The sequence below is a fragment of the Haemaphysalis longicornis genome, unplaced genomic scaffold (genome assembly GCF_048455015.1).
Source record: "Haemaphysalis longicornis isolate Haplotype H1 unplaced genomic scaffold, Haemaphysalis longicornis Haplotype H1 scaffold_1, whole genome shotgun sequence".
NCBI classification, from domain to species: domain Eukaryota; kingdom Metazoa; phylum Arthropoda; class Arachnida; order Ixodida; family Ixodidae; genus Haemaphysalis; species Haemaphysalis longicornis.
The window spans coordinates 350,627,154-350,651,788 of record NW_027526203.1 but is presented as its reverse complement, the minus strand read 5'-3'; the positions used below and the strand labels follow the sequence as shown (position 1 = coordinate 350,651,788).

The following is a 24,635-nucleotide window of genomic DNA, read 5'->3' as shown; positions in this document are numbered from 1 at the left end:
AACGCGGAGGAGGCGGCGGCAGAGGGGAGGATGGGGGTGCAGAGGGTTTCACTCACGGAGCACACTGTAAGTGGTGCAGTGAATTTATCCAGCGTTTCCCGGGTGGAAGTGATTGCTCGCCGGCGTCGGCGGTACGGCTTTATCGTCTGCTTTAGCGGCTGTTGTTTTGGGCCTGTTTTAGTGCAGCTTCGCGTCCATTGCACGATGCCTTCGCACGGCTTGATTAACTTGTTCGATAGTACCGCCACGGTAACTCGCACCCAACAGAATTAAGTGGTCGTACGGCAAAGATATTTCAAGGATTGGTTTGCAGGGCCGGAAAACAATATGTAGGGAGCACATACAGGCATCTGGCCGCTAGAGAAATGCTACATTTTGCGCACTGCTTGCCACGAATGGGACTCCGTTTTCTAAATTAGTGAATACCAATTCTGTTGTGTTTTAAGAGGTATTACAAACGGCGAAAGGAACAACTTGTTCTGATAAATAGTGATTATAAAAATTCCCTCAGCTTTCTCGCTATTCTCAAACTTAAAAAACTAACTAGTTTAAATCGGTATAAATGGGAATCACTAAGCTCACATGCCGAATTCTTTCGGTGTCTGCAGCATGCGCTTGTGTCGAGCGGTGGTGTAGCTCTAAGTGAGCACATCAGGATGGCTAGGTTCCGCTGTCTCACCCTTCGAAAGACGCTCCTCTCTGTTTTCTTTTCCCCGACTCACGGCCAGGCTACAGCGGCGGCGTCCGCCGCTCTAGTCCGGCCGTGGCCGATGCTGCTGCTGCGTTCGGGACGCCGCCCCTGCAAATTCCAGGTAACGACTGGCAGAATCTCTGGTTTCACTGTTTGTAGAGCCACGTGTAAGTGACACTGCATGGACAATTGTTGTGGGTGTCGTTTAAAGCTATGCTTTCCAATCACCTTCACAGGGTGGATTGGAGTCAAATTTTTTTTTCTGACGCCATACAAAACACCACCGAAAATGGGTGAGGGTGCAGAGAGGACAGCATTTTCGAGTTGATTTTTCTGGTCAATAAAGTCGCTTAAACGCAGCGAGAGTGGTCGAAACATGGCCTACAGACTCCAGACTACAATTTGCGCTCGTAATGCCGCAATGTTTACAAACCACTTCAGTGTCCCTAAGGAATACTGCATATTCAAGGCCACGCCGTGGTCACGTGGACAGTCACTTGTCAATCACGTTCGCACTGTTCACACTGCCGATTGGGGTCACACTGCAACAAGCACCGGCTGAGCAAGACTGGCAAAAGACACGGGCTAGGCATGCGCGGCGGCACCGACTCCATTTGTAAGGTTGCTCGCTGTCGCGCGGTCAGCGCGTTTCCCGACGCGAAATGTGGTTTACCGGTGTTTTTCGACGTGTAATTCAGAAATTTACGAATTCTTTGTCATAAGGAGTAATATTAATAATAATAATCCAGTAGTGTTTTCGCTTCAGAATGGTGGGCTGCGCTGTTTACACTTCCTACGACCATACTCGAAATACGCCGCACAAAAAAGCTTCATGCGTGTCGGGTTCTTTGCTCTTTCAAAGCAAAGGTTAGGGCAGTGCTTGAAGGTGGACTGGCTGTATGTAACGAATTCAGAGTGAAGGTATCGACGATGGGACGGATCAGTGCTGAATTTGCCGCGCTAATTTCACTGCAGGTGACGAAGATGCGGCGTTGAAGTTTTCATGTAACGCCTCGCAACATGCTTGAGGCCTTACGTATGGCTTGAAATGTTCACTATTTAGGCCAGCCAGCGTACTTTATGGATGAGACGAATCCGATTTGGCAACCAGCGTCAATAACCTGGGCGACTTAGAGCTGAACGCGCTGAACAAGGCCACTCATCAGATAATTGTGGGCTTCCAATGATTTCTTCGCCTTCGACTGATCCCTTGTATAGCTGGCCGTGGGACTTGTCCCATTGACTTGTCAGGACTATTCCTATGGTTGCAGTTCTTTCTGATAGGAAAGCTTTTACATAGTTGTAAATTTTCTTTCCGCAATGGAGGTTATTGAGCACTTTTAGAATTGCGCAGTGTGACACATTATCAAAAGCCCCTTTCAAGTTTAGGGCCATGATTATGTGTTCACGAATAGGGGAACTCAGATCCAAAAGGCTCAAAATGCCAAACGAAGGCACATCTCAAGGATCTATATCACCCCTACTCTTCAATGTAGCGATGATAAAGCTAGCAAAAAAATGCCAGGAAATGCCAAACATCAACCAAACGCTATGTGCGGATGATATAACCATATGGACAACCAAAGGCTCACTGGCCCAAAAGGAAGAAGCACTTCAAGCGGCAGTGAACTGTGTAAAATCCCTCACCAAGGACAGCAGCCTCCGGTGTGCTCCAGAGAAGTCAGAAATAATCAGGATCTGTAACAGCAGATACAAAAGCCCGGGATACCTAAATGTCATTCTGGAAGGACAAAAAATCAAAGAATTCTCATTAATCAGGCTACTTGGACTCTGGATACAGAGAAATTTAAAGGCCAACTACCCTATACAGATGCTCAAGAAGACCACACAGCAAATAACCAGAATAATCAGAATGAGAACAATGAAAAAAAAGGAATGACAGAAGAAGACACTCTCCGTCTGGTTCAAGCCTTGGTGGCCAGCAGAGTGGCGTACAGCCTACCGTATCACTGGCTAAACAAACAAGAGAACGATCAAAGAGAAACAATATTAAGGGGAGCTTAAAAAACCGCAATTGGACTCCCTCAATGCACGGCCACAAGTAAGCTACAAAAACCGGGCATTACAAACACCTTCGAGGAGATCAAAGAAGCCATGTTGATCGCTCAAAAACTAAGGCTGCAACTCACTAGAAAAGGCCGAGCCATACTTGAAAGAGTAGGCACGCCCACTGATAAAATCAACACCGCAAGTAAAATCGACCTTGATGAAGACATATGCAGAAAATTATTCATATCACCAATACCAAAGCACATGGACAACACAGCAAGAATAGCATATGTAGAAAAAAAGCTTCACGGAGACCCTAACCAGTCTACACCAACGCAGCAAAGTACAAAAACTACAGAGATGCGTTGGCGACTGTCATAGATTCTGACCACTGCCTAATAGACTGCTTGACTATTAAGAATACGACTTCCGAGGAAGCAAAGGCAGGAGTGATTGCCCTTGCTTTCGCCCATGGAGAGAGACAACAGAAGAGCCTGCACATACCGTATTCTTTCGTGTATAACCCGCACCGAAAATGCGAAAATTTCAGTGGCAAAGTAGGCGTGCGGACATTACGCGGGGTTTTTCCCTTTAGTGCAGCTTCACGGCAATGCGCGTTGTGCCGTGAGGCTCGCACGCAGTAACACTGACTGAGCCTTCCATGGCAGTGATTGCGCAAAACATACAAGGATAGGGAAGAAAAAACAAGGACGAGCGCACCCTAACAACTGAATTTGATTAGTGAATTATGACTTTCGCCTTGCAGTCAGTGTATTCTACTTGCTAAATATACACTTTTTCTGTCTACATAGTATGTGATGTGTTGCTTGAGCAGTAGCTTTGATTCAACCTTTCCTGTATCAAATGTATAGGCAATACACGAAGATTTTTTTTTCTTTTCCAGTGGGCTGAAATTGGGGGTGCGGATTATATACAGGGGTGGGTTATACACGCGAAAATACAATAATTACGGACTCCAAGCAAGCATGTCACGACTTCGTTAAAGGAAGAATACCAAGAGTGGCAGCAAACATACTAAACAAGATCAAGGGAATACCCCATGGAATGCACAGACTGACCTGGACCCCCAGCCACGAGGGATTGGCAGGGAATGAAGCGGCTAACAGCACTGCCCAAGAATTGACGAACCGGGAGGGTGACAGCACACCACTTTTCACCCCACTTCCCAACGGCTATGGGGAAAGACTGGACGCCCTCAGGGCAGCCAGGGCACTCTACCCGCCCTTAACGCAATGGAAGCCACACCCTGGAGGCAGATTCAAACACATACTTATCCAAACCTCCACAGGTATAGCCTTGTTTACCCAGGAAAATACCGACCCGAACGTACAAGCTGCAGCACCACTCTAACACCATATCACATCACCTGGGAGTGTAACAGCAATTGGCGTGCAGAAACAACACCAGAGAAAAAACTTGAGCTATGGGAGGCAGCCCTGGCCAGCTCGAGCCTGGAAGACCAGCTCCATCTGGTCGACCTGGCCCGGGAGAAGGCCAGACTCAGTGGAGCCCTGGACTAGGGATCGCACCCATCAGTGACACCAAAAGTCCTGTTATTCATTAAAAATCTGTTCCTCCTCTTCCTCCTGTCAGGACTAGTGTCACCTTATCTAGTGACACTTGTCAGGACTTATCTCATATGTATGGAGATGGAGCGATCACGCCACTGTTGACATCCACACCTTTTACCACCCCACACATATACACCTGGGAGAGCTGGGCTGCTCTTCTAGCGGATGTTCGCCCGATCCTCTGGCCTCGCCTCGCCCTGCACATTGCCCATGGGCGGGGCGCCGACTCCTGCGGAGTTCCCGTCCAAGTGCCTCAGGGTGGCCACCGAGCCTCCCCAGCACGCGCAATGGCTTTAGCAAAAAGGCGAAAATCCCGATGCAAGAAAATGCCAAGCTCTTGTGAGCGTACCTCGTGGCGACGGCCCAGTGTCCCCGGCTCGCGCTCCCAAGTTTGCGTTAAAAGTGGTGTCAGAGTTATTCTAACGAGGCAATCTTTCGAATCAACCAAAACTTACATTTTGTCTGCATGGCCCCCCCCCTTAAAGGGACACTGAAGTCAAAATACAATTTGCTCTAGATCGAGAGATTAGCTCACCAAGAACATGAATATACCACTTTTACATGTATCTCTTTTTAAAATAAGGCACAAAATAGTGAAAACGTGAAAACAGGTGCTGCCACCACTGGCTGTACCATGCAACTTGCACCGGAATTGGTTAAAACGTCTGGTGTGCACATCTTTTCTAGCTGCCACTGGATGGCACTACTCGACAATACTTGGAACGGCAGGTACCACTTTTTGACGAAGCATGCCTGCTATACCCGAGCGGTTGGATTGACGCCAACATTTGTGGGGCTTGAAAAAGACTTGTTTTTCTCAAAGTGTCAATACTACCCATGAGTCCCATCCTAGCTGCAATAAAGGCCATCTCTCTCTCTCTCTCCCATGAAGGAATATTTTGCTTGATGGTCCGGAGCTGCGAAGGACATGGGAGTTCGGAAAAGTAAAAATTAAGACTGATTTGACTGAAACTGACCAAACCATTCGATATGTGGTAGTGTTGCATTCGCTTACTTCTATACCGCCATACATCGCCGCTGCCTAACTTGCTTCCGGTTTATCGTGACACAAATAGCGGCTGCAGTCGCTGTTTACATCACGGTCACATTTGATAGGCGTTTGCTAAGCAATTTCTTAGCAATTAAGGCATCCTTCGGCCAGTAGCGGTCCCAGAGATTGGTTTTAGGGGGGGCGAATTTTTTTTTTTTTTTTTTTTTTTTGTTGTTGTGGGGGCGAATAAGAACCGCTTCTCTCCTTGCGCCAGTTCTGCGGAGGAGGTGACAACAATGCCGGTGTGTGCGCGTATGTGGTGTAACCCGCTTGCGCACAAATCACTTAGCGACACAGTGGTTTTTGACTCCCCGTAGGCGGTGCAACGGCTGACTCGAGCCCGTATTGCTGACGGTCGCAACACGTTTGCGACTTCGCACAAGTGGGATTTAACCTCGCGCAAGTGGAATGCTTCCAAAAAAAAATAAGAAGCTGAGGACCTCTTTGGGGGGGGCGATCGCCCCCTTCGCCCCCCCCTTGGGACCGCCACTGCCTTCGGCACCCATTCAATGCTAAATGCCCTTGTGTTTTTAGGATCTCATACGAAAGCCAGAAAACAAAGAAATTTTCACAACAAGAACTATGTAAAAGCCATAGGTATAGCCTTCGAGGACGCAAAGAAAAGCAGGCCCAGTGCATTGTCATCCATTGGTGTAGAGGCATCGCTGGAACCACAATGCACTAACTGCTTGAAGCTACAGCTCTGCCGAATGTGTTCATTTTAGTCACCAATCCGGTGCACCGACTAGAAGCAACATATAAAAACTAGTTCCATTTGATAAGTCATCTCAAACTACAATCGTTTTGTATGCAAGCAGTTTCATTATCCTCGTGGCTACTTTGTTCTATGCATAGTGCACATAATTTTTGCCCTGCTCCTCCAAGTGTGACGAACAGATTGGATGTTGTCTGCTTCATACTTTTGTGCATTATAATAGTACAATATACATAATAGCTATAACGATCATAATGTCTTATCAATTACTATTTTTTGGATGCCCAGAAAGGTCCACTGGCTGTCCCTGGACATGTATGAAAGCACAATTGAATATTACATTATAACCATAATTACTATTAGTATTATCTTCTGGAGTATCATCATCGTCCATGCAAAAACTTCCTACTGCCCCCCCGAAGGCACACCCATTTATCTGCCCCTGCCCCACTATTTTGTGGTGCTGGGTGAAGCAGTGTTCGGGTTGTCGCTCATCTGCCTCCTCAGAAATTATTACACCCGAGCTGCAATTAAAGGGCACTGCATTTGTGCCCTACATGACTGTTTGGATAAACTGACACAAAACAAAACTGACAATTCAAAGTGAGGTATGAACTTCTTGCTCGGAGGAATGCGTGCCAATATGAGGTTTCTAATTTGGCCTGAACTCCCCTAACCTGTTCATGATTGTTCAGCGCATGTGCCGCTGCTGTACTGAGCCAGCCCTGCACTTTTTCATCGGCTTCAGCACCTCCTTTATGTGGAGTTCAGGGAAAGCCATGGAATCCTGCGCTACCAAACAGAAAAATGCCCCACTGCACTCCAAAATCAAGGTGGGTGCTGCACTGCCTGCCTGAATAATGAGCTCAGCAAGCGCAGCCAAATCTGGCAGAATAGCAAAAAACAATGGTTGCCTCAGTTAAAGTAATTTCTATCATAAATATCCAAAAATTTGGAAGGAAAGCTAGCTTGTGCGCCTCAGCTAGAGTTGAAATGGGAAAGTTATTCCAGGAAGGGATGAAATCGGAAAAAGTGAGATGGGAAGTTCGTTTAGGGCCAGGCTTTAACAGAAAGGAAGAAACATCAAGGTTGACATGAAAACAACCCTTTGAAACAGAATCTCACCTTGGTTCAATTGCAAAGATTTTGAAAACTGCAAAATATGGATTTACTCTGTGCTTCACTACTCCTGCAAATGTTGCTAGGTTACTAGTTCCCTGCATTAGATAATTTCAAGCAGTGTAAGAAATAACACAGAAACGACAAAAGTTTAAAAAGATGAGATATTTATTCCACCTCAGTAGCAAACACTCTCAGCTGAGCCTCTTGGAGACACACTATGATTTTAGGTCTTTAAATTATGAGCTTGTCAACATAGCATTGAAGGTATCTTTCTCCACAGGTGTGAGCGTCTGTAGGGCAGTCTGGACTTCACTGGGGATCTCCGAACTCATGGACTTCACCAGACAAACAAGATTCCCTTTAGTATCTGCAAAGCCAAAAACAGTTAATTAAAAAAAATTCTTCCACGGCACCCCGGACGAGGGACGCCAACCACCCATGATGGTTCCCTCAAGACCAATGCAGATCTTTCCCCGCCCCTTTACCCACCAGTGGCAAATAAACTACTACTACTACTACTACTACTACTCGCAGGACAAATGAACTGCAACCTTGCTGCGTGCGACCATATGTGCTCCACAGCAAGTTCGCCTCAAGCATAAAAAAGCCTCAAGCATAAAAAACTGCAAGAAGTCTTTTAGTCTTATTTTACATACTGGATGTGTTGGTGTCTGGCCAGGAATTGACAGGTTCTTTTAAGGCATCAAAATAACCAGTGATGGCTAAAGTCCTGGCACGTGGAAAATCAGCAATTCACTATGATTTGTATACACAAGGTTTTTAGGCATGGCCTGCTTGCCCAGAGAGTGAATCAAAATCTGAATTTGCAACCAGCTTTAAAGGGGCCATGCAGACCAAATACATGTTTGTTTTATTCGAAAGATTTTGTTTTTTAGTGGCCAGTAAACGATGTAATTCAGCGAGATATTTCATTGAATGTAAAATTTTGATTCTCGCACCTCCGGCAGTAAACTATGCGTTATTAACTGAGAATTTATTCAATTGAAGTTAAAATTTTGATTCTCGCGCCAAGTCGTGTGTTTCGCGACGTCTGCGATGACGTAACAAGAACGGGTCTTCAAGCGAACAATAGTGCGCCGTTATGCTCTGCAGTGGACTGAGGAGCTTAGCTTACCGTCAGTCCTCCCAGATGGCGCAACCTCCTGCATCTGACCTCTGTACGCATTTGCTTTGTTTATGACCGTATTTGCACCTGGCTTGTTTTCGTTACAGTAAAAAGTAACCACTTTGTGTGAAACATGGGGTATGATTGACCAACAGGTCATGTAAGGTAATGCCGCTCACGCCAATCAGCCAGTGTCACGTGAGGATGAGACCCCAAAGCACCAGACAGCTGCACAGCTATGACAAGCATAGCGCGCGCAGTACCAACAGCAGTACGCACTGGTGCTTCTATGTTACATGTACTTTCTTCTAAGTTACATGTACTTTCATAACTTCCAATGTTTACCCCACTATTCTTACTGCTAGAAAATGAATATACATTACATTTAAGCGAAAATAGCTCGCTCTGCAAGCTTATAAGCCTAGCCTTACAGCGTTTGCTTTAGCTAGCCTTGAGCCAATGGCATGGCTATGCATATGACATATGTTTTAGTGCGGGAAATGAATAAGTTGCATGGCCATTCCCTTTTTTCCCCTAATTATATAGCTTATCTGAGCAAAGTTTATGGTACAAGAGGTGTCCGTACGATTCTAACGAGGCAATCTTTGGAATGAACCATACTTGTGTTTTGCCTGCATGGCCCCTCCAAGTACAAAGACTGTCAGCTTAGCACTGTCATCACAATCTTCATGTGAATATAATTAATAAGGCCACAACATTAAAAGAAAGCTGTAGCTGGTCACTTGCTTGGGTGCTGAATAGCAAATAGGGTGTAAACACTAAATTTATTCGAAAATAACTGGTTTCAGTTGTAAAATTTTCACTTTCCAACTGAATGAGAAAACTCAGCAACAGTTCAAACTTACACTTGAAAACACTACCCGACAAGTTCTTCAAATGTTCACTTATAAGGGCGGATGTAGTAGAATATTTGTTTTTTAAGTTTAAAAAGGTTCTACAACAGTCATAACTACACAAATTAAGATGTTAGCTTTGCCTGCATTAAATGCTGTTCTAAAAGCTGTTTTGGATCACAACACATGATGTATGGGGTGAAAGTTTCTACTGCAACAAAGTATACAATTTTTTAAGTCTATACTTTTGTTAAATAACGAGACCAAAAAGATAGCTGCTTCAAGATTCTTGAACCACTATTGACTAGAATTTAGGTTTTTATTTTTTTCCAAGTATGGCAAACTTTATTTAAATCAGTTGAATTTTAATGGAGAAATTCCCTGATGCCCAAAGGGGTCAGGCATCAGGGCATCAGGCATCAAAGTTAAAGCTCCTGAACATCCAATTAGACATAACAGCTATATGTGAAAAGTAAAGAGCAAGAATCGCGATGTCACTGTCATGACCATTAAGTAGTCACACCATAGTGTAATAAGGTAACCCATGAAGGGTTTCATGCTAGCATGCTATCAGAAACGAGCAAACCTGGGTTGACTTGGTCAGTACCAATGACCCGTAAAATGACTCGAATGATTGATGGGAGATTTTTCACGAACTGCAAGCAAATAGAAGCACAAATATGAGAACAAAGGCAAAGCTTCTGGAGGCACACAAAAAATAACAATCTCAGAAAACATTACAATTCTAAAAACAGGCTTGTTAGGTGTTTAGCAGTATGTGTATGGACAGGTGTGAATGCTTACAGGCAGAACTTTTGTTTTTTTGCTTTTACCAAAGGAGAATTCATGCATCACTGCTTCAAGGTTTCATTGTGTGCTGGTGACTGAAATTCATTTACACTTCAAAACGAATAAAAATTCATTAGTAGCCTTTCCAGGATGGGCAAATGAGGATGCCCACAAGTAAAACTGGTCTTTCAAGATTTAATATTTTAGGAAAAGCCTTGATGAATTGAGATATACAAGAAAAATAATGCCATATTCTCAATGTATAAGCCACATTTTCCTTTCCCTTAGTGCCAGAATTTTTGTGAATATATCTTTACAAGAATGAGATTTCCGCGCTTTGTGTCTTTAGCTGGTGTGTGTGATTTAGAGTACACGGTTGGGCATCTGGGACTGACCGCTCTGTTGCGTGGCCAGTTTCATTGCATGATCAGATGTGAGGAAGATGATGAGGATATAGGTGTTTGAGCCCCTGATAAACCCTAGCAGTAGTGACATGTATGCATATGTGGATTAAATTTATTATCTTCCCGTACGGACACTGCCCGGTTATAAAAATTACTGCTCCATTTACGCCGCCTGAAAGAGCCATAAGGGCAGTTACAACACCAGGTGCATTGTTGTGCGGTGTAGCTGTTTGCTTGCCAAATGTGGCCACCATTTTCTGGAAGCGAGAGAAGTCAGATTGGATGCCCAGTAGCAACCTTTGTAGTGGGTGGGCATCACCTCAATCGCACGTAATACCCGAGGCAGAGGGGGCATTAAAAAAAAGGAAAACAGGAGTGGCAAAAAGTAAAGCTTGTGCACATTAAGAAAGGTTGAAGACAGATCAATGGGATTCATACAACAGTAATGCAACAGCATCAGCCTTCCCTCATTTTGTGCAGAATGGTCAGACTGACACTGATTGAAAGTATCTTTCTGCAAAGGCATCGCCTTCCTTTGCTCGTCTTTTTCGGCTTTACATCTTCGTTCCATAGTCATGGCAAAGAAGTGCAGGCTTAGGAGCTCCCCGTCCTCTCAATGTGTCCTTTTTCATGCCCTAGTACCGAAGTGCTGTCGTCTTTCATTTGCACCGCACGCAATGCAATGGAACCAAACAAGTGATGTCACTACAACCTTGTAATTCCCTGCTTTTCCACAACAATGTCTAAACGGCAGAAGTTCCAATCATTATAATGGCGCAAGTGCAAGCGCACAAGTTGCATGTGCAGTGGAGCGGATGTTAAATCTCCAGGCTCAGCTGAACTTCTGTACAGACAAAATACAGCGTGCAGCTGGAGAAGGCCATGAGACCAGAAGCTTTAATGTGCTACTACAAGGATGCCATTTACAGGATAGCAGAGAGGGCGGAACCACGAGTAATGCCGTTCTTGTGCAGTGTGCTGCAACAGTGCCCCTGTATTTCTGCACACAGGGAAACAGATGCTGCATGTAACTTGAAAAGTATTCTTTGCTATTTGTTGAGCTGGCTTACATTTGGGAAAAATACTTTCTTTTCTGACTTCCAGATTTTTTTTTTTTTGGGGGGGGGGGGGAAAGCCCAGAACTGAGTTCAGCTTAGATTAAACTAAACACTGCAAAAATTCTGTGCAATACTGACAGAGTTACAACTTTGAAGGTACCAGCCCAGAACCGAGTTCGGCTAAGATTCAACTGAACACCGCAAATAATTCTGTGCAATACTTTGAAGGTACCACTCGTAGAAGCGAAAAAGGCAGTTTATCAAGCTGTATTTCTTTCCTGTACATAGCACTTCGAACAGTGGCTCTTGCCGATAGACGACTCGGGGTGAGAACAATGACAGATGTGTGCTGGATGGGGTTCACTGAGGCGGGCATAACTGATAGAAGTCCAGCAGCACCAATGCTGCAGTGCCAAGAGGTAACCTTGTGCTCCCTGGATCTGTGTTTACATTAAAAAGGCCCATTTCTGTTCCCCCCAATCACCCTTGGTTGCGTGGTGTGTGGCTAAGGAAACATACTTTTGTTGCAGTAGTACCAGTCACTGGTAAAATGTGGCTCACTGGATGCACTGGGGTGCACTTTTTGTCATACAGGCATTTTTTTTTTTTTTCGTGGCTCTAGAGACAGCTAGAGGCATTTCAGGGCTTATCATCTCAATTCTTTGTTGATTGTACAACCCTTCCTCAAGACAGACACTACGAGCAAAAAATAATCCACATGGCAGGCACTGTATCACAGCAAGATCTTCCTTCTTCCAATCCCTGAATTCAACAGGTGCTCATGATTTGCAAGCAATGCAGGCTGTATTTATGCAGCCTTTATGCTGTATTTATGCCGGCGATGCAGAATTTTATGAGACAGCCGTGTTGACTATTCTGCACATGTCATACCCCTGTTAAACGTGCCTATTTAATTGCACTTCCACAGAGTGCACTCGGGTGACAAGTCATTCGGGCACAGCTAAATGGCAAATGCAAATGACACTTTCCAAGGAACGCACCTTAAGCTGATTGTATCCCCTGAAAAAAGATTGTAGGGCTTAACGCGTCGATGCAACGCAGGCAATGAGGCGCGCTGTAGTGAAGGGCTCTGAGTTAATTTTGACCCCCCCCCCCGGGGATCTTTAACGGGCACCGAAATCGCCTACTGCTGATTCTTTACTGCTGGGGATTGGTGCTCGAATGTCTCATTTCATTACAGGTTGCAAAATGCAGAAGGTAGACTTACAGCATCTGCGTGAATGAGAATTCGCTGGTTTAGTAGTTCATATATGACCAAGCTTTCATATTATTTGTCCAGCTAGTAAACTTGCACTCACAGTAGCTGTGATGAACTAATTTGCATGACACTGGTCACCACTGTCCCATGGGTAAGCAGAATATCTGGTGTCGCATTGTCAATGTTTCTATGCACACAGGCGATGCTCTTGCATGCATAAATACGAGATTGGAAGTAGGCTGCCGGACAGCTAAATTTTGTTGTCGTTTGGGCATGCTACAGCCCTCATCTCGACTTGCACTACACTATTGTCGACCATAACTGAAGCACAAACATTTAGTTAACACAATGAAATGTTTACATCGTTTCTCCTGCAAAAAAAGAGGGTGAATATCAAGTAATTTTTGTGGAATATTTATGCCAGCTCTTGTCACTGACATCACGGCCAAGGGCACCTTATTTCATCGTTAAGCAGCATGCAGTCAATGTGCACTCTGCGTAAGTGCACTTAAATAGGCACATTTGACAGGGGTACTAAACATCCCCAGGTGGTCTAAATTAGTTCTCACAGTGGGGCACTTCATAGCCCCCACATAGCTTCAGCATGCTAGAACCTCAGAAAAATAATTTTTTTTTTTTTTGCACAAGAGGACAACTGTACCTCTTCATGCTTGATGCTGTACAGGTAACAGATGCAATGAAAGACTGTGGCATTCTCTTCAAAATCTTCTTCCAAAGGAAGGTGCTGAAGCAGCGCAGGAAACACCTGTAATTTGTAAATGACACCATCGGTATAACACAGGCTCCCCCACACCACTGTTCTTTACACTTGCACTGACGGGCAATTTCAGTGGGAAAATGAAGTGACTTTCACAGATATGCTCGAGGCCTGCTTGAAGAACCAGTAGCTCACACTGTCAAACAGCTCGACCCAACTGCCATAAAAGTCAATCAGCTTGCTGCTGCTGAGCAATGCAACACACTAAAGGAAATGTAGCGTGGGGTGAGCACATGCAACAACAGAGTCAATACCTACTCAAATGCGACTTGGGCAGTAGCCCCACTAAGTGAGAACTGTGGGTGCAACAGCTCACTCACATCGGCCATGGGCACGGCAGCGACTCCAGCCAGGATGAGCCTTGCGACGGCTCCACAGATGTTGTCCTTGGCGTGCCTGCTGTCCTCCCGCGAGAGCATCGCAGACAGGGCTTCCAGCAGCGATGGGAAATCGCTGGTGCTTGAGTTCAGGATGTGTGACGACAAGCCGAATGCAGCTGGGCAGCATTTTTGTGCATTGTTTTCGATTTCAAGTTAGATGTCACCAACTTTTGTGTCCTTCCAAAACAAATGCCAGGTGGAATTAACATATTTTGACTTCCCTTGCTACTCTGCTACAATAAAGCTTGACCACTCATTAAAAAAACACACACACACACACACACACCTATTTGTGGCCTTTTTTTATAACTGTACAACGAATGAAGTAGAACACTACAAAATTTTTAACATTCATGGCTTTTCTTATTAACCCGGTCATATGAGGCTGCTCTCAAGTATGTTTATTGCAATACAGTTGAACCCCATTTCTGGACACGGTACATTTACAATGAGAATATACAGTATAACCTCATTACAAAGGACCACGATAGTGATCACGATTTCAGTCTGCTGTAAAAGAAGTATGAACAATCCAAATACTGTTACTACAGACTTTTATGGAGTCAGTTTTCTCAATTACTGAAAAAAAAAAAAAAAAAAAAAAGCATGCCGGTCATTTTCAAAATTTAATTACAACTGAGACAGGTTGGTATTTAAGGGCAACAAGCCTTCAGGATGACTCCTGTTTTTAAACGGTGTCATCCTCCTGCGATGCTACAAAGCACACCATGAAATCATACCCATGAGCCTTATTAGATTTGCTGTACTCCTGTTGTACGATTGATTGATTGTGGGGTTTAACGCGCCGATGCAACGCAGGCGATGAGGCACGCTGTAGTGGAGGGCTCCAGATTAATTTTGACCACATGGGGATCTTTAACGTGTGCCGAAATCCCATGCACACGGCGTTTTTGCTTTTCGCCTCTGTCAGAAAAGCGTCCGCCGCGGCCGGGAATCGAACCCCCGTCTTCGTGCTAAGCAGCACAACGCCTTAGCCACTGAGCCACCGCGGCGGATCCTGTTGTATGGCACCCATTCCATCTTTTCACTCACCTATAACCTACACTTGCGTTTCCATTGTCTCCACATCAATATAAGTGAAGTGCAAGTGAACGTCTTATTGCTCAGCTTGGAAATTTAGCCACCTATATTGTATGGGGGCTTACATTTTTTTTTTTCCAACTATGGTACTTTTCATATCGTAATGAACTGAGTCTGTCTCTCAAGCTTCCGTGCTTCTTCTAGCAGCCCGAGCTCCCTGCTTCTTTTTTTTCATCAATCAGCAGCTGTCTTCTTTGGTTTCGTAGTGGATTGGCCGCTGACCGTGGTCTCAGCTTTTGCTTTGCAATGCTTCACATCTTCACAACATGCAAACATCTGATGCGTTGGAGTAACGTTGTTAAATTTTAAATCCTATCACTTGACTGCTAGGAGGGCAATCACACTTATGCACACTGCATGACTGCACGAACTTAAAAGTGCTAGTTTTAAGCAAGCAAGAAATTTCACTTCTGCTAATTCGCAATTACTTTTAAATGTTCCAAATTGTTTTGTTTCACTGCCCTTTGTAAATCAGAAACACAAACTGCAAACATATGAAAGGAAAGGTTGCCTACACTTGAAAAGTCCACTGTATAGGCACAAAAATAGACTTGCTGACCTTTTAAACTAGTCTGTTATATCCAAATGTATGTTATAACAGAATCCACAGTAAAAGAATGTTAATCAATGGCATAATAGGAATACGAACCAAACATTGCAAATCGGTGTGTTTCAGAATACCTGTTGTAAGCAGATCTGCTGTAACGAGGTTACACTGTGTAGTAAAAACGACGCTTATATTGAACAAAAATACCAGCAACAACCAATGTATTGAACGCTGAATGACGCAGAAATGCCCCCCTACATTGGCTTTCCCTCGAGGCGGAGGATAACTTTTGCCGCCACACCCCTCAATGTGGTTTAGCCTGGCCGCTCATGGGCAACGGGCGGCTCTTTCCCTCCCTCACCTTACTCTCCCTATCGTGCCTACGCCATCGTGCTGTTTAGGGCGAGCTGTCGACATCCCCAATCACAAAAAAGCACCTGTGTACGCCACACAGGAAACGGTGAGCAGCGCGAGAGAAAGAAACATCCCCCTCGCGAGGGGCACGATCAAATGCAGAGCATTTCCGGGGGCGCACGACGTTAAGTAGTTTGCATTACGTTAATGTTGTTGCACTCGTGGCAACTGCTGACGAGAGAGCGCGGCGATGAGTGCGTTCCAGCCTCACCGACACCCGCCTTTATCACGCCACGATCGTTGTGTTTGCCTTGTTCGAGCTTTGAGGGCTTTTCCGGAAGAGTAGCTGTGGTGGCTAGTGCTAGTGTCACTAAATAGAGGCTTATTTAGTGGCTCTAGCTAGCGCGAAGCGGCCAAATTTGCCTTTCGCCTTGAAGCTGGCAATTGCAAATTAAGTCGAACTTGGTGAGAGGTATGAAGTCCCCTCCAGGCACGAGATTCCAGAAAACATTTTGTTGAAGCAAGTTCTGGGCAGATGTTACTAAAGAAACCGCCCAAATTTGCTTCAAATTGCCCGGCTTGTGCATGCTGGTGATGACTGAAAATCCTGAGGACTGCAACGAAGCCACTGCTGCTGTTGCCGAAGAGTGGAGCAGGCTGTCAGACTTTCGGGACGCCATTTCTGGATCAACGGTTGGCAAGTTTGTGAGTGTGGATGATGGTGTCACGACCTTGGAAAAGTTTGGAAGACTACATTGCTGATGTCGTACCAAGCACAAGTGAAAGCTGGCAGAACAGGGAAAGCAACGACGATCCCTTGCCCACGACCAGCGAAGTGATTGGTGCACTCGCACTACTCCAGCGCTTCACAAATGGTGAAAAATAGCGGCCTCAACTGCTCCGACCCTTTAAGCGCGAGACACATGGACGATTGGTGCATGCAATTTGCATGCAACTGATCGTTACAACGAACGCCACGACTAGTCGTACGCGTGAATTTGAGACACGTGGTCCAATGCGAGTGTGCGATGCGTCGTCGGCGCCGCTCCATCCACTGTTTTTGCTACATGGTTGCCTCCCTCTTTAGGTGCAGTAAGGCCGATTTAGATACGTGCAAAAGAATTCGGAGAGGAAAACAAAACATCAACTTGAAGTGAAAATGAATAGTGCTATTATGTTATACATTGCATTTTCATATGTTCAGTACAGCGGTGTGGGAACATTTACCACCCATGATTCCGCTTGTCCATGCTATAGGTACCGCTGGCAACATCTATCTACCAGGCAGAGAGCGCATGGGTCGGCGGCAGCAGTGGCGGAGAGTTGCTCCGCACAAAATACTCAAAATTGCCACTGGTGCCTCCTCGGGGCTTTGAAACTTTTCACATTGGCTGTGGTTGTGGCCTCACGACGATTGCAACAATGGCACGACTGCATCTGGCTCGCCAGTCGCACGTCACGAGCCTCGTCCGACCAGCGAACGACGCCAAAACCGGTACTAACGATCAGTCGTAACGATCAGCCGCATGTGAATCGCATGCACCAATCGCCCATGTGTCTCGCGATTTAGACTATGTGGAGAAGTGTGTACTTTCTCAAGCAGGGAGGTTGTTCAAGCAGAAGATACAGGATTATTTCATGCGAAAGTAAGGCAGTTTCACCAATAAAGTGTTTTTAAAAACACTATGTGCTTTTACGACGTCCAATTCCTTAGCTTGCTTATATCAAATTATCCCCTATACCAGGGGTTCTCAAGCATGTTGGTCCCAGGGAAGCCTGCTAAGCTCCGTTAAGTGCCTGGAGGTAGTTCACACTGACAGCGCAAAACAGATGCGAAACAGCAGCAGCCCCGCTAAAGATCGTTGAGAGCAGGGAAGAAAGGATACGGTGCCAGGATGTCGGGCGCATTCTGGATGAGGAGGCCGAGGCCAAAAACTGCATTGCTGCGTACTTCACTGTCCCGGTCGCGCATGCCACTGAGGAACACCTGGAGCAGAGGTCGGCAGAAGGGCCCCACGCCTGCCTGGCCCAAGCCCTGCACCACCTCGGCTAGCGTGCCGATGGCGTAGGACTTGTCCGTCGTGCTGCTCTGCTTCTTCTGCACAAAGGCACAAACGGGCGGGCCATGAGGTCCCGCCACTGGCTCCACCCCTCTCTGCTGCTGCGTCTGCCGCCCCGACGGTAGCCAGGGGAAGCACCCCGCAGCAGCACAAAATCAAACGCTGTCAATAACCAGCAAGCTGAACCAAATGACATGTTTTGGAATAATAATAATAATAATAAAAATAATCCCTACAAAAGAAATGGCGCACTGTCGGTTATTTTCAGAAGGTAGCCGCAAAATGTAGAATGCATTGCTTGGGGTAAGAAGATTGAGATTTTCTGGAGTGAAAGACAGTTGTCGATGTGGCACATCTGATGCGAAAGACTGATCCCACTCCCCATCAGAAATGGTGGCATCCCCCAGTGACACGAGAGGCATAACAAGCAACTCCACATGGAGGAGACCTAGCAGAATAAGGAGCAGGCTCACAATAACCACTTCCACCCCACTCCCGACCAGCGTCACTAAGAGCCCACTGGACACAACAACACATCTCTCACCAGCTTGCCCATAAAGAGTGGCAGCAACCCCGCCATGTAGGGTGCAAACCTCTCAGCTGGGAGTGCTTTGGCCAAGGCTGGAACCAGGTCTCCGGCCATTTGGATAAGCAGGCCATCGTACTCTGCTTCTTCCCGCTCTTCTGCATCCTCCCCATCACTGTCCGGATCCTGGGAGGCCAGCTGTCAGGAAGAGAAACAAGGCAAGGGGCTAAACTATGAGACTAACGGCCGCCGGTCTTGGAGCAGGCACCTTCAAGCAACTGCCGACACTTTTGTGGCAGATGTCAAAGGCTGCAGGTCATCGAATGTTGTTGTTACCCAAATTTAGAGCCCCTAGCTTTCTGCGATTCCGCAATTCCGCGAAAAATCGTGGAATTGAAGTGTTTTCGTGGAATTCCAAAAAAACCGTTAAAAGTGTGGCGCTACGTCCCCAAAACAATATATTCGGTGAAATGTGGCGAAAAAGTGGTATTTTCGATTAGCAATAGCAAAATACTTTCTATAATTGTCTGCAACATTTTTACTTTTGAAAATTTAAATTCGCATCTGCGTATTCCTACCTTATCAAATAATAAAAGTGGCTAGGTGGTGCAGCCTCCACCCGAATCAAGGGGCGTGGCCATAGCCACAGAAAGAGAACATTGCACACGACAAGGTCGGTCAGATTGCAAACAAATGAAGGGTGCAATGAGTAAAGCGGCTAGCAAGGCGCTAGTATACGTGGAGAACTCTGACACTTGGAAGTTCAAGAGTGTGAGGTGCTTGGATCCCCAGCAAGTTGGGTGTCTCTCAGAGAAGAGATCAGAGTTTGGGGCCGTTCCTGGATTTATAGCCCTAGCTGCTGAATGGCAAGTGTCCTGAAGTCTGCCCAAGACCTCAAGTCTAGTGACTAGTGGCCCAATTTCTTTCTAAACAAGAAAAGCCAGGTGAAGATTTTGATGTCCTGGCTTTCTGGGCTGGGATGGAACACCTGACTCCAACACTTTCTTCCACTGCCCTTAAATACCTGTCGGTGCCAATCAACTCTGTTGACGCAGAAAAGTCATTCAGTCGCTATGGTGACATCGTGTATAACAAGCGCCATTCTCTTGGTGAAGAAAGCACAAAGCATCATCAGATGCTCAGCCGCAACAGCTTCCTTCAGTCGTAAATGAAATCTAGCATGTTGGGAGTCTGAAGTGTCTAATAAATGAACTGTTACACGTACCTGATGTCTTTTCAATGTTGTCGCGGAATTTTGCAGATTCCCCTATCTAGAATCGCAGAATTTGTAATGTTTCACCGCAAAAAGTGAAGGGCCCTACCCAATTGCATTAGAGATGTACAATCTTGGAGGGTTATACAGAACACACAGAATAAGCAAGCCAAACTATTAAGCAAGTCAGCTCGTAGTTGGCTTTACCTTGCACTGCACCATGCCGGTAGCATTTCGGCTGGCGTACCCGCAAATTTTCCCGCCATTTTTTCGCGGGGCTACCTTGGTTTCCAGACCAGGACTTCCCACTGTTGATTAGCTCGCATCATACATTCGCGGGTACTACGAACGTATTGGGGCCCGTAAAGGCCACGGATCTGTCAGCCCGCTCTGGTTACAAACACTTGCGCGCTCGCGCCGGCTCGAGCCCGGGTTCGTTTTTTTTTTTTTCGCTTCGTTCCCACGGGAGGTACTACAAACGTATGGTGTGGCAACCTGGCGAGTCCTGGTGTGGCAACCATGGCAGCCCCGCGAAAAAATGGCGGGAAAATTTGCGGGTTCACCCGGCCCCGAGCCGCGGCGCGAGCGCGCAGGGGTTTGCAACCAGAGCGGACTGACAGATCCCCGGCCTTTACGGGCCCCAATACGTTTGTAGAACCTCCCGTGGGAACAAAGCGGAAAAAAAAAAAAAAAAAAAAAAAAAAAAAAAAAAAAAAAAAAAACGAACTTGGGCTCTAGCTCGAGTTTGTGGCGCGAGCATGCAAGTGTTTGTAACCACAGCGGGCTGACAGATCCGTGGCCTTTACGGGCCCCAATACGTTTATAGTACCCGAGAATGTATGATGCGAGCTAATCAACAGTGGGCAGTCCTGGTCTGGCAACTAAGGTAGCCCCCAGCAAAAATGGCGGGAAAATTTGCGGGTACGCCAGCCGAAATGCTACCACCATGCCTATATTATGTGGGCTGTGGCGAAATAAAGTAACCAAGGGTTAGAGAAATCTGGGACAAGCCGAGCACACTTCATGAAAATGCGTCAGTTCACCCTCCACACATCTTTCAGCAAGGACATTTTATGATGCAGCCTACGCAGCCGTGGGCATTTGAGACTTGTACAACTTGTGCAACTTGTGCAATCTTGGTTGGTTGTAGGGTTTAATGCGCCGACGCAACGCAGGCGATGAGGCACGCCGATGAGGCGCTCCGGATTAATTTTGACCTACTGGGGATCTTTAACGTGCGCTGAAACCTCGTACACACGGGCGTTTTTGCTTTTCGCCTCCATCAAAAAAGCGGCCGCCGCAGCCGGGAATCAAACACACGACCTCGCGCTCAGCAGTACAACGCCATAGCCACTGAGCCACCGCAGCGGGTAAACTTGTGCAATCTTTCTGTATGCAGTAGAGGTGCTCAAAGACTCGAAACTTTCATTTGTTGAAGCACATAATGCAACACAATATAGCCCACTTATAGTGAGCCCGGTTTTAATATAATCCCAGCTATAAAGAACACATCTTCATTTCCAGTTACCCTTTGCCTACCTATATTTTATGTTCAGATATAGCGAAAAACAATTATAACGAACCGATTTCCATTTCCTGATGTGTTCGTTATAAGCGGGCTGGACTGTATTCAATTCGGGATCAAATCGAATAGAAGGGTTCAAAAAGTTCAAATATTTTTGAAGTATTTCAAAGTTCAAAAAACACCGATACTTGAAGACACTCAGCTGAACCTTGTTTTAATAAACTCGCATATAGGAAGTCCCCCCCTGCATTAGCCAGAAAAAATGTTCCACCTAAAACTCGCGCATAATGTGAGACATTTACAGTAAACTAGGCATCAGCTATATCGCACTTTGAGTGCCTAAAACCACCTCCAAAACACGATCAGGCACTACCGGCGTCTGGTTCACACACGTGGAGGATGCAAAGATGGAGCCTTTACAGTGGCCATTATCTTTTGGCTTCAGGTAAACACCACCAAAAAAAAAAAAGACACGATGAACGTCTAAGTAACAAAGCCTATGTACTGCTTTGCCGAAGCACTTCCAAATCATGGACAACTTTGTCATGCTCTAGCAAGAATTCTTTTCTTTTTATTTACGCCATTTTTTTAGAAAGATGACAAAAATGCCAAAGTTCAGAGTTCTGCGACACCATGAGAAATATTCCTTCTTGATAAGGAGGTGCTGATGCCGCGGATAATGACTGAAAGATAGGTATGTTATTGCTTGAATTTACTGAAGTCTTTCCGTGATGATGATTAAAAACTTAAAAGTATCACTGCATTACCAATTGCACGGTAAAATAATGAGGATTTTATTTTTGGCATCCTTCTCGATTACCGTTGCTGTGACACAGCTACACTGCAATTATTTAATAACAACATTTGGTGCAACATACAGCAGTACTGTCTGCATGGCACAATTTGTACAACCCTCCCTCAATTATAAGAAATGCTCACACGTACTCAAAACAATTTTTTCCACTCAAACAAAATATCCGAACTTGCCCAAGAGAAGCAAGTACTCAAACTTACTGACAACATCAACCTATCTTTCTGTGAAGACTAAGATCTTGGCGCCGCGCTTACCACAGAAAACTATTTTTCAGCAATCTGCAAAAGAGGCACCGTGTTGCTGCAGTTTTAAAATTGAATGGAGCGATTGACAAGAAAAGCACCTTGTTGTTGAAGGCATCCTTCACCAAGCTGACTACAGTGTTGATGTGCTGCGAATCCTGAAATGCGGCACTCTTGAGCTCATTTATAAGGAGTGCCAAAGTCTCGAGGGCTGCAAGCACAACCTCCCGTTCTTGCTCTGTGCGACACACATTTACAAGTTTGGGAATGAGCATGTCAGTCGTTCTGGCCACTTCTGCAAGGAAGAAAAGAAAGAGAGGGGGAGGGGAGGGAAAGGGAATAAGACGAAGCCAAGAGCTCATGAAGCCAGTGTATATGCGCACCAGAATTCTGCACCTCCTCCTTTTAGTTTCACCCATCCAACAAAGATAGCAAAAAACATTAGTGTGGCACTACAATGCTTTTTTCTTTCAGACGCTACATCACTTTAAGCAAGTTTTTCCTCACAAAATAGCACCGCAACCTTAAGTAACCCGTTTCAGTTCACAATGGAATTTGCAATACACCACGAAAACAGGTTTACCCGAATGGTTTCCCAAATAAAATGACTTCTTAAAACACTCTCGATTCAAAATAACAGCAAAAATCTGCTGTATCACAGCCACTACTACTGCTACGGTCACCCCAGTTCTTACCATCATGTTGCCACCCAAATAGCTTGAACTGACAAAATCACCATAACTTGATTGGTCTAACACGCCGAACCTACACCTGAACCATGAGGAGCACTTTAGTGGATGGTTTTGGATTAATTTTGACCACCTGGGGGATCTTTAATGTGCAGTGAAATCTTGACACACAGGAGTTTTTGCTCGTCTCCGCCAGAAAAGCAGCCACTGTGGCCGGGATAAAACCCACGTCTTTGGGCTCAGCAGCACAACGCCTTAGCCACTGAGCCAGTGCCCGGCGGGTAAAATAACCGTAACTTGCACACCATTCTAGGCAAGAAGGAATGCACAATTATTGATTTGTTCACTATCAGCTAAGAACCTGCGCCCATCTAAAAACCTTAGCTAAGTCAGTGATGCCAAAATATCCAACCTAGTGAACGTATTTAAATCCCTTGCAATGTTATGTATTTGAGTCCATATGCAATAAAAAAAGTTGACAGGCCTACGTAAGTGCTAGAACACTCCCACCTGCCCACCAAAACACTTGTTTTGTGAGAAACAGCCCTCAAAAGTTGAACCAAGCTAACCTGAACATAAAATAGAATTAAGCTTATGATAAATTAAGGGGTGAGACAACTGAACCAGATTTGGGAGCAGTTTTTGGAGCAGCGAAATCTCGATTTTGGAGCAGAAGAACGACATTTATTAGACCCCTTAGGAGCCTAAAAAAACAAATTTTTGGCAACTCAAGGGGAAAAGTGCACTTTTTAATCGGTTTTGAACGTACATAACACTGGAACAGCCTTTCAATAAAGTTTCTTTCTACCAGAGTATCACAAGGTACAAACTGCCCTACCTTTATACAAACCATTTTTAAATTCTTAGGCTCTATGCATAGATAGCGTGGGGTGCCGTTGCAAATATCGAATCGGAAAACTAAGCAATCGTGAACCATTTGTATTATCACGTGAATGCCGAAATTATTATTTTTGTAATTACAGACTTGGCTTTACACACAAGTGTAGAGCCACGGCAAAAGTTGCGGAAAGCGAAGCGACAAATTCGCACCCCCCCCAGCCCTCCCATTTCAATCCCCAAGGTGCACGTTCACTACGATCACAATTTGAGTGACGTTGGTATGTTCAGCCATCTTCCTTTTGGCATTAAATTTCACTTCAGGTAGATGAACCATTATTACTAGCGTGCAATAATAGCCCGTCCCGCTATCGGACACTGCTTGAACATTTTGCGGCAATGTAGCCTGCGCCACCCCTTGTGCAGTGTCGATTGTCCCATTCCCGCCGCTCGCAAGATTGCTGCCAAGGGCAGCAATAACTTAGTGTTTTATAACCCCGCAATGAGTCCGAAATTTCACTTCAAGCACGCCCCGCACCTCACACTCAAGGCCGAAACACGGCGAATTCACGGGCACCTCGTCGTTTTTGATGAACTCCAGTCTTTGGAGTCATGCAACTTCCCGCAACAGATCAAACTACTAAATGTAAACACAGCCACCCCCAAAACCAAAACCAGGGTAGAAATCAGCAAAGAGCACTCTGCCAGAACCACGAGCAACTGCTTCGCCCGGTGGCCATGTTTTCCAATCTTCACCACACCAAGATGGTGGCGCCCCATTATGTTGTTCCCAATATCCGGTGCTCTGAAAGTTGGCATTTTTTCATCAACTGGCACAAGTAGTTTGCCAGCTCAGTACACAGAAGTATTTTTTCTACAGGACTGTGCAAAAGGTTTTCGATGTAAAAACTTTAAAAACGCACAGAATATAATAATAA

At 45.5% G+C, this 24,635-nt stretch overlaps 1 protein-coding gene across 1 annotated transcript in view; it reads right to left on the bottom strand.

Moving 5' to 3' along the window:
- Positions 1-7,328: 7,328 nt before the first annotated feature.
- Positions 7,329-24,635, bottom strand: part of LOC144154339 (importin-4-like) — a 90,522-nt gene continuing 73,215 nt past the window's right edge. Inside the window, exons 22-28 of the mRNA XM_077685840.1 lie at positions 22,273-22,466; positions 18,396-18,575; positions 17,678-17,889; positions 13,730-13,862; positions 13,293-13,397; positions 9,748-9,817; positions 7,329-7,548 (exon numbers count right to left, since the gene is read on the bottom strand). Of these exons, the coding sequence (XP_077541966.1) occupies positions 7,418-7,548; positions 9,748-9,817; positions 13,293-13,397; positions 13,730-13,862; positions 17,678-17,889; positions 18,396-18,575; positions 22,273-22,466 (1,025 nt within the window). The 3' untranslated portion in view covers positions 7,329-7,417. The remainder of the gene's footprint in view (positions 7,549-9,747; positions 9,818-13,292; positions 13,398-13,729; positions 13,863-17,677; positions 17,890-18,395; positions 18,576-22,272; positions 22,467-24,635) is intronic.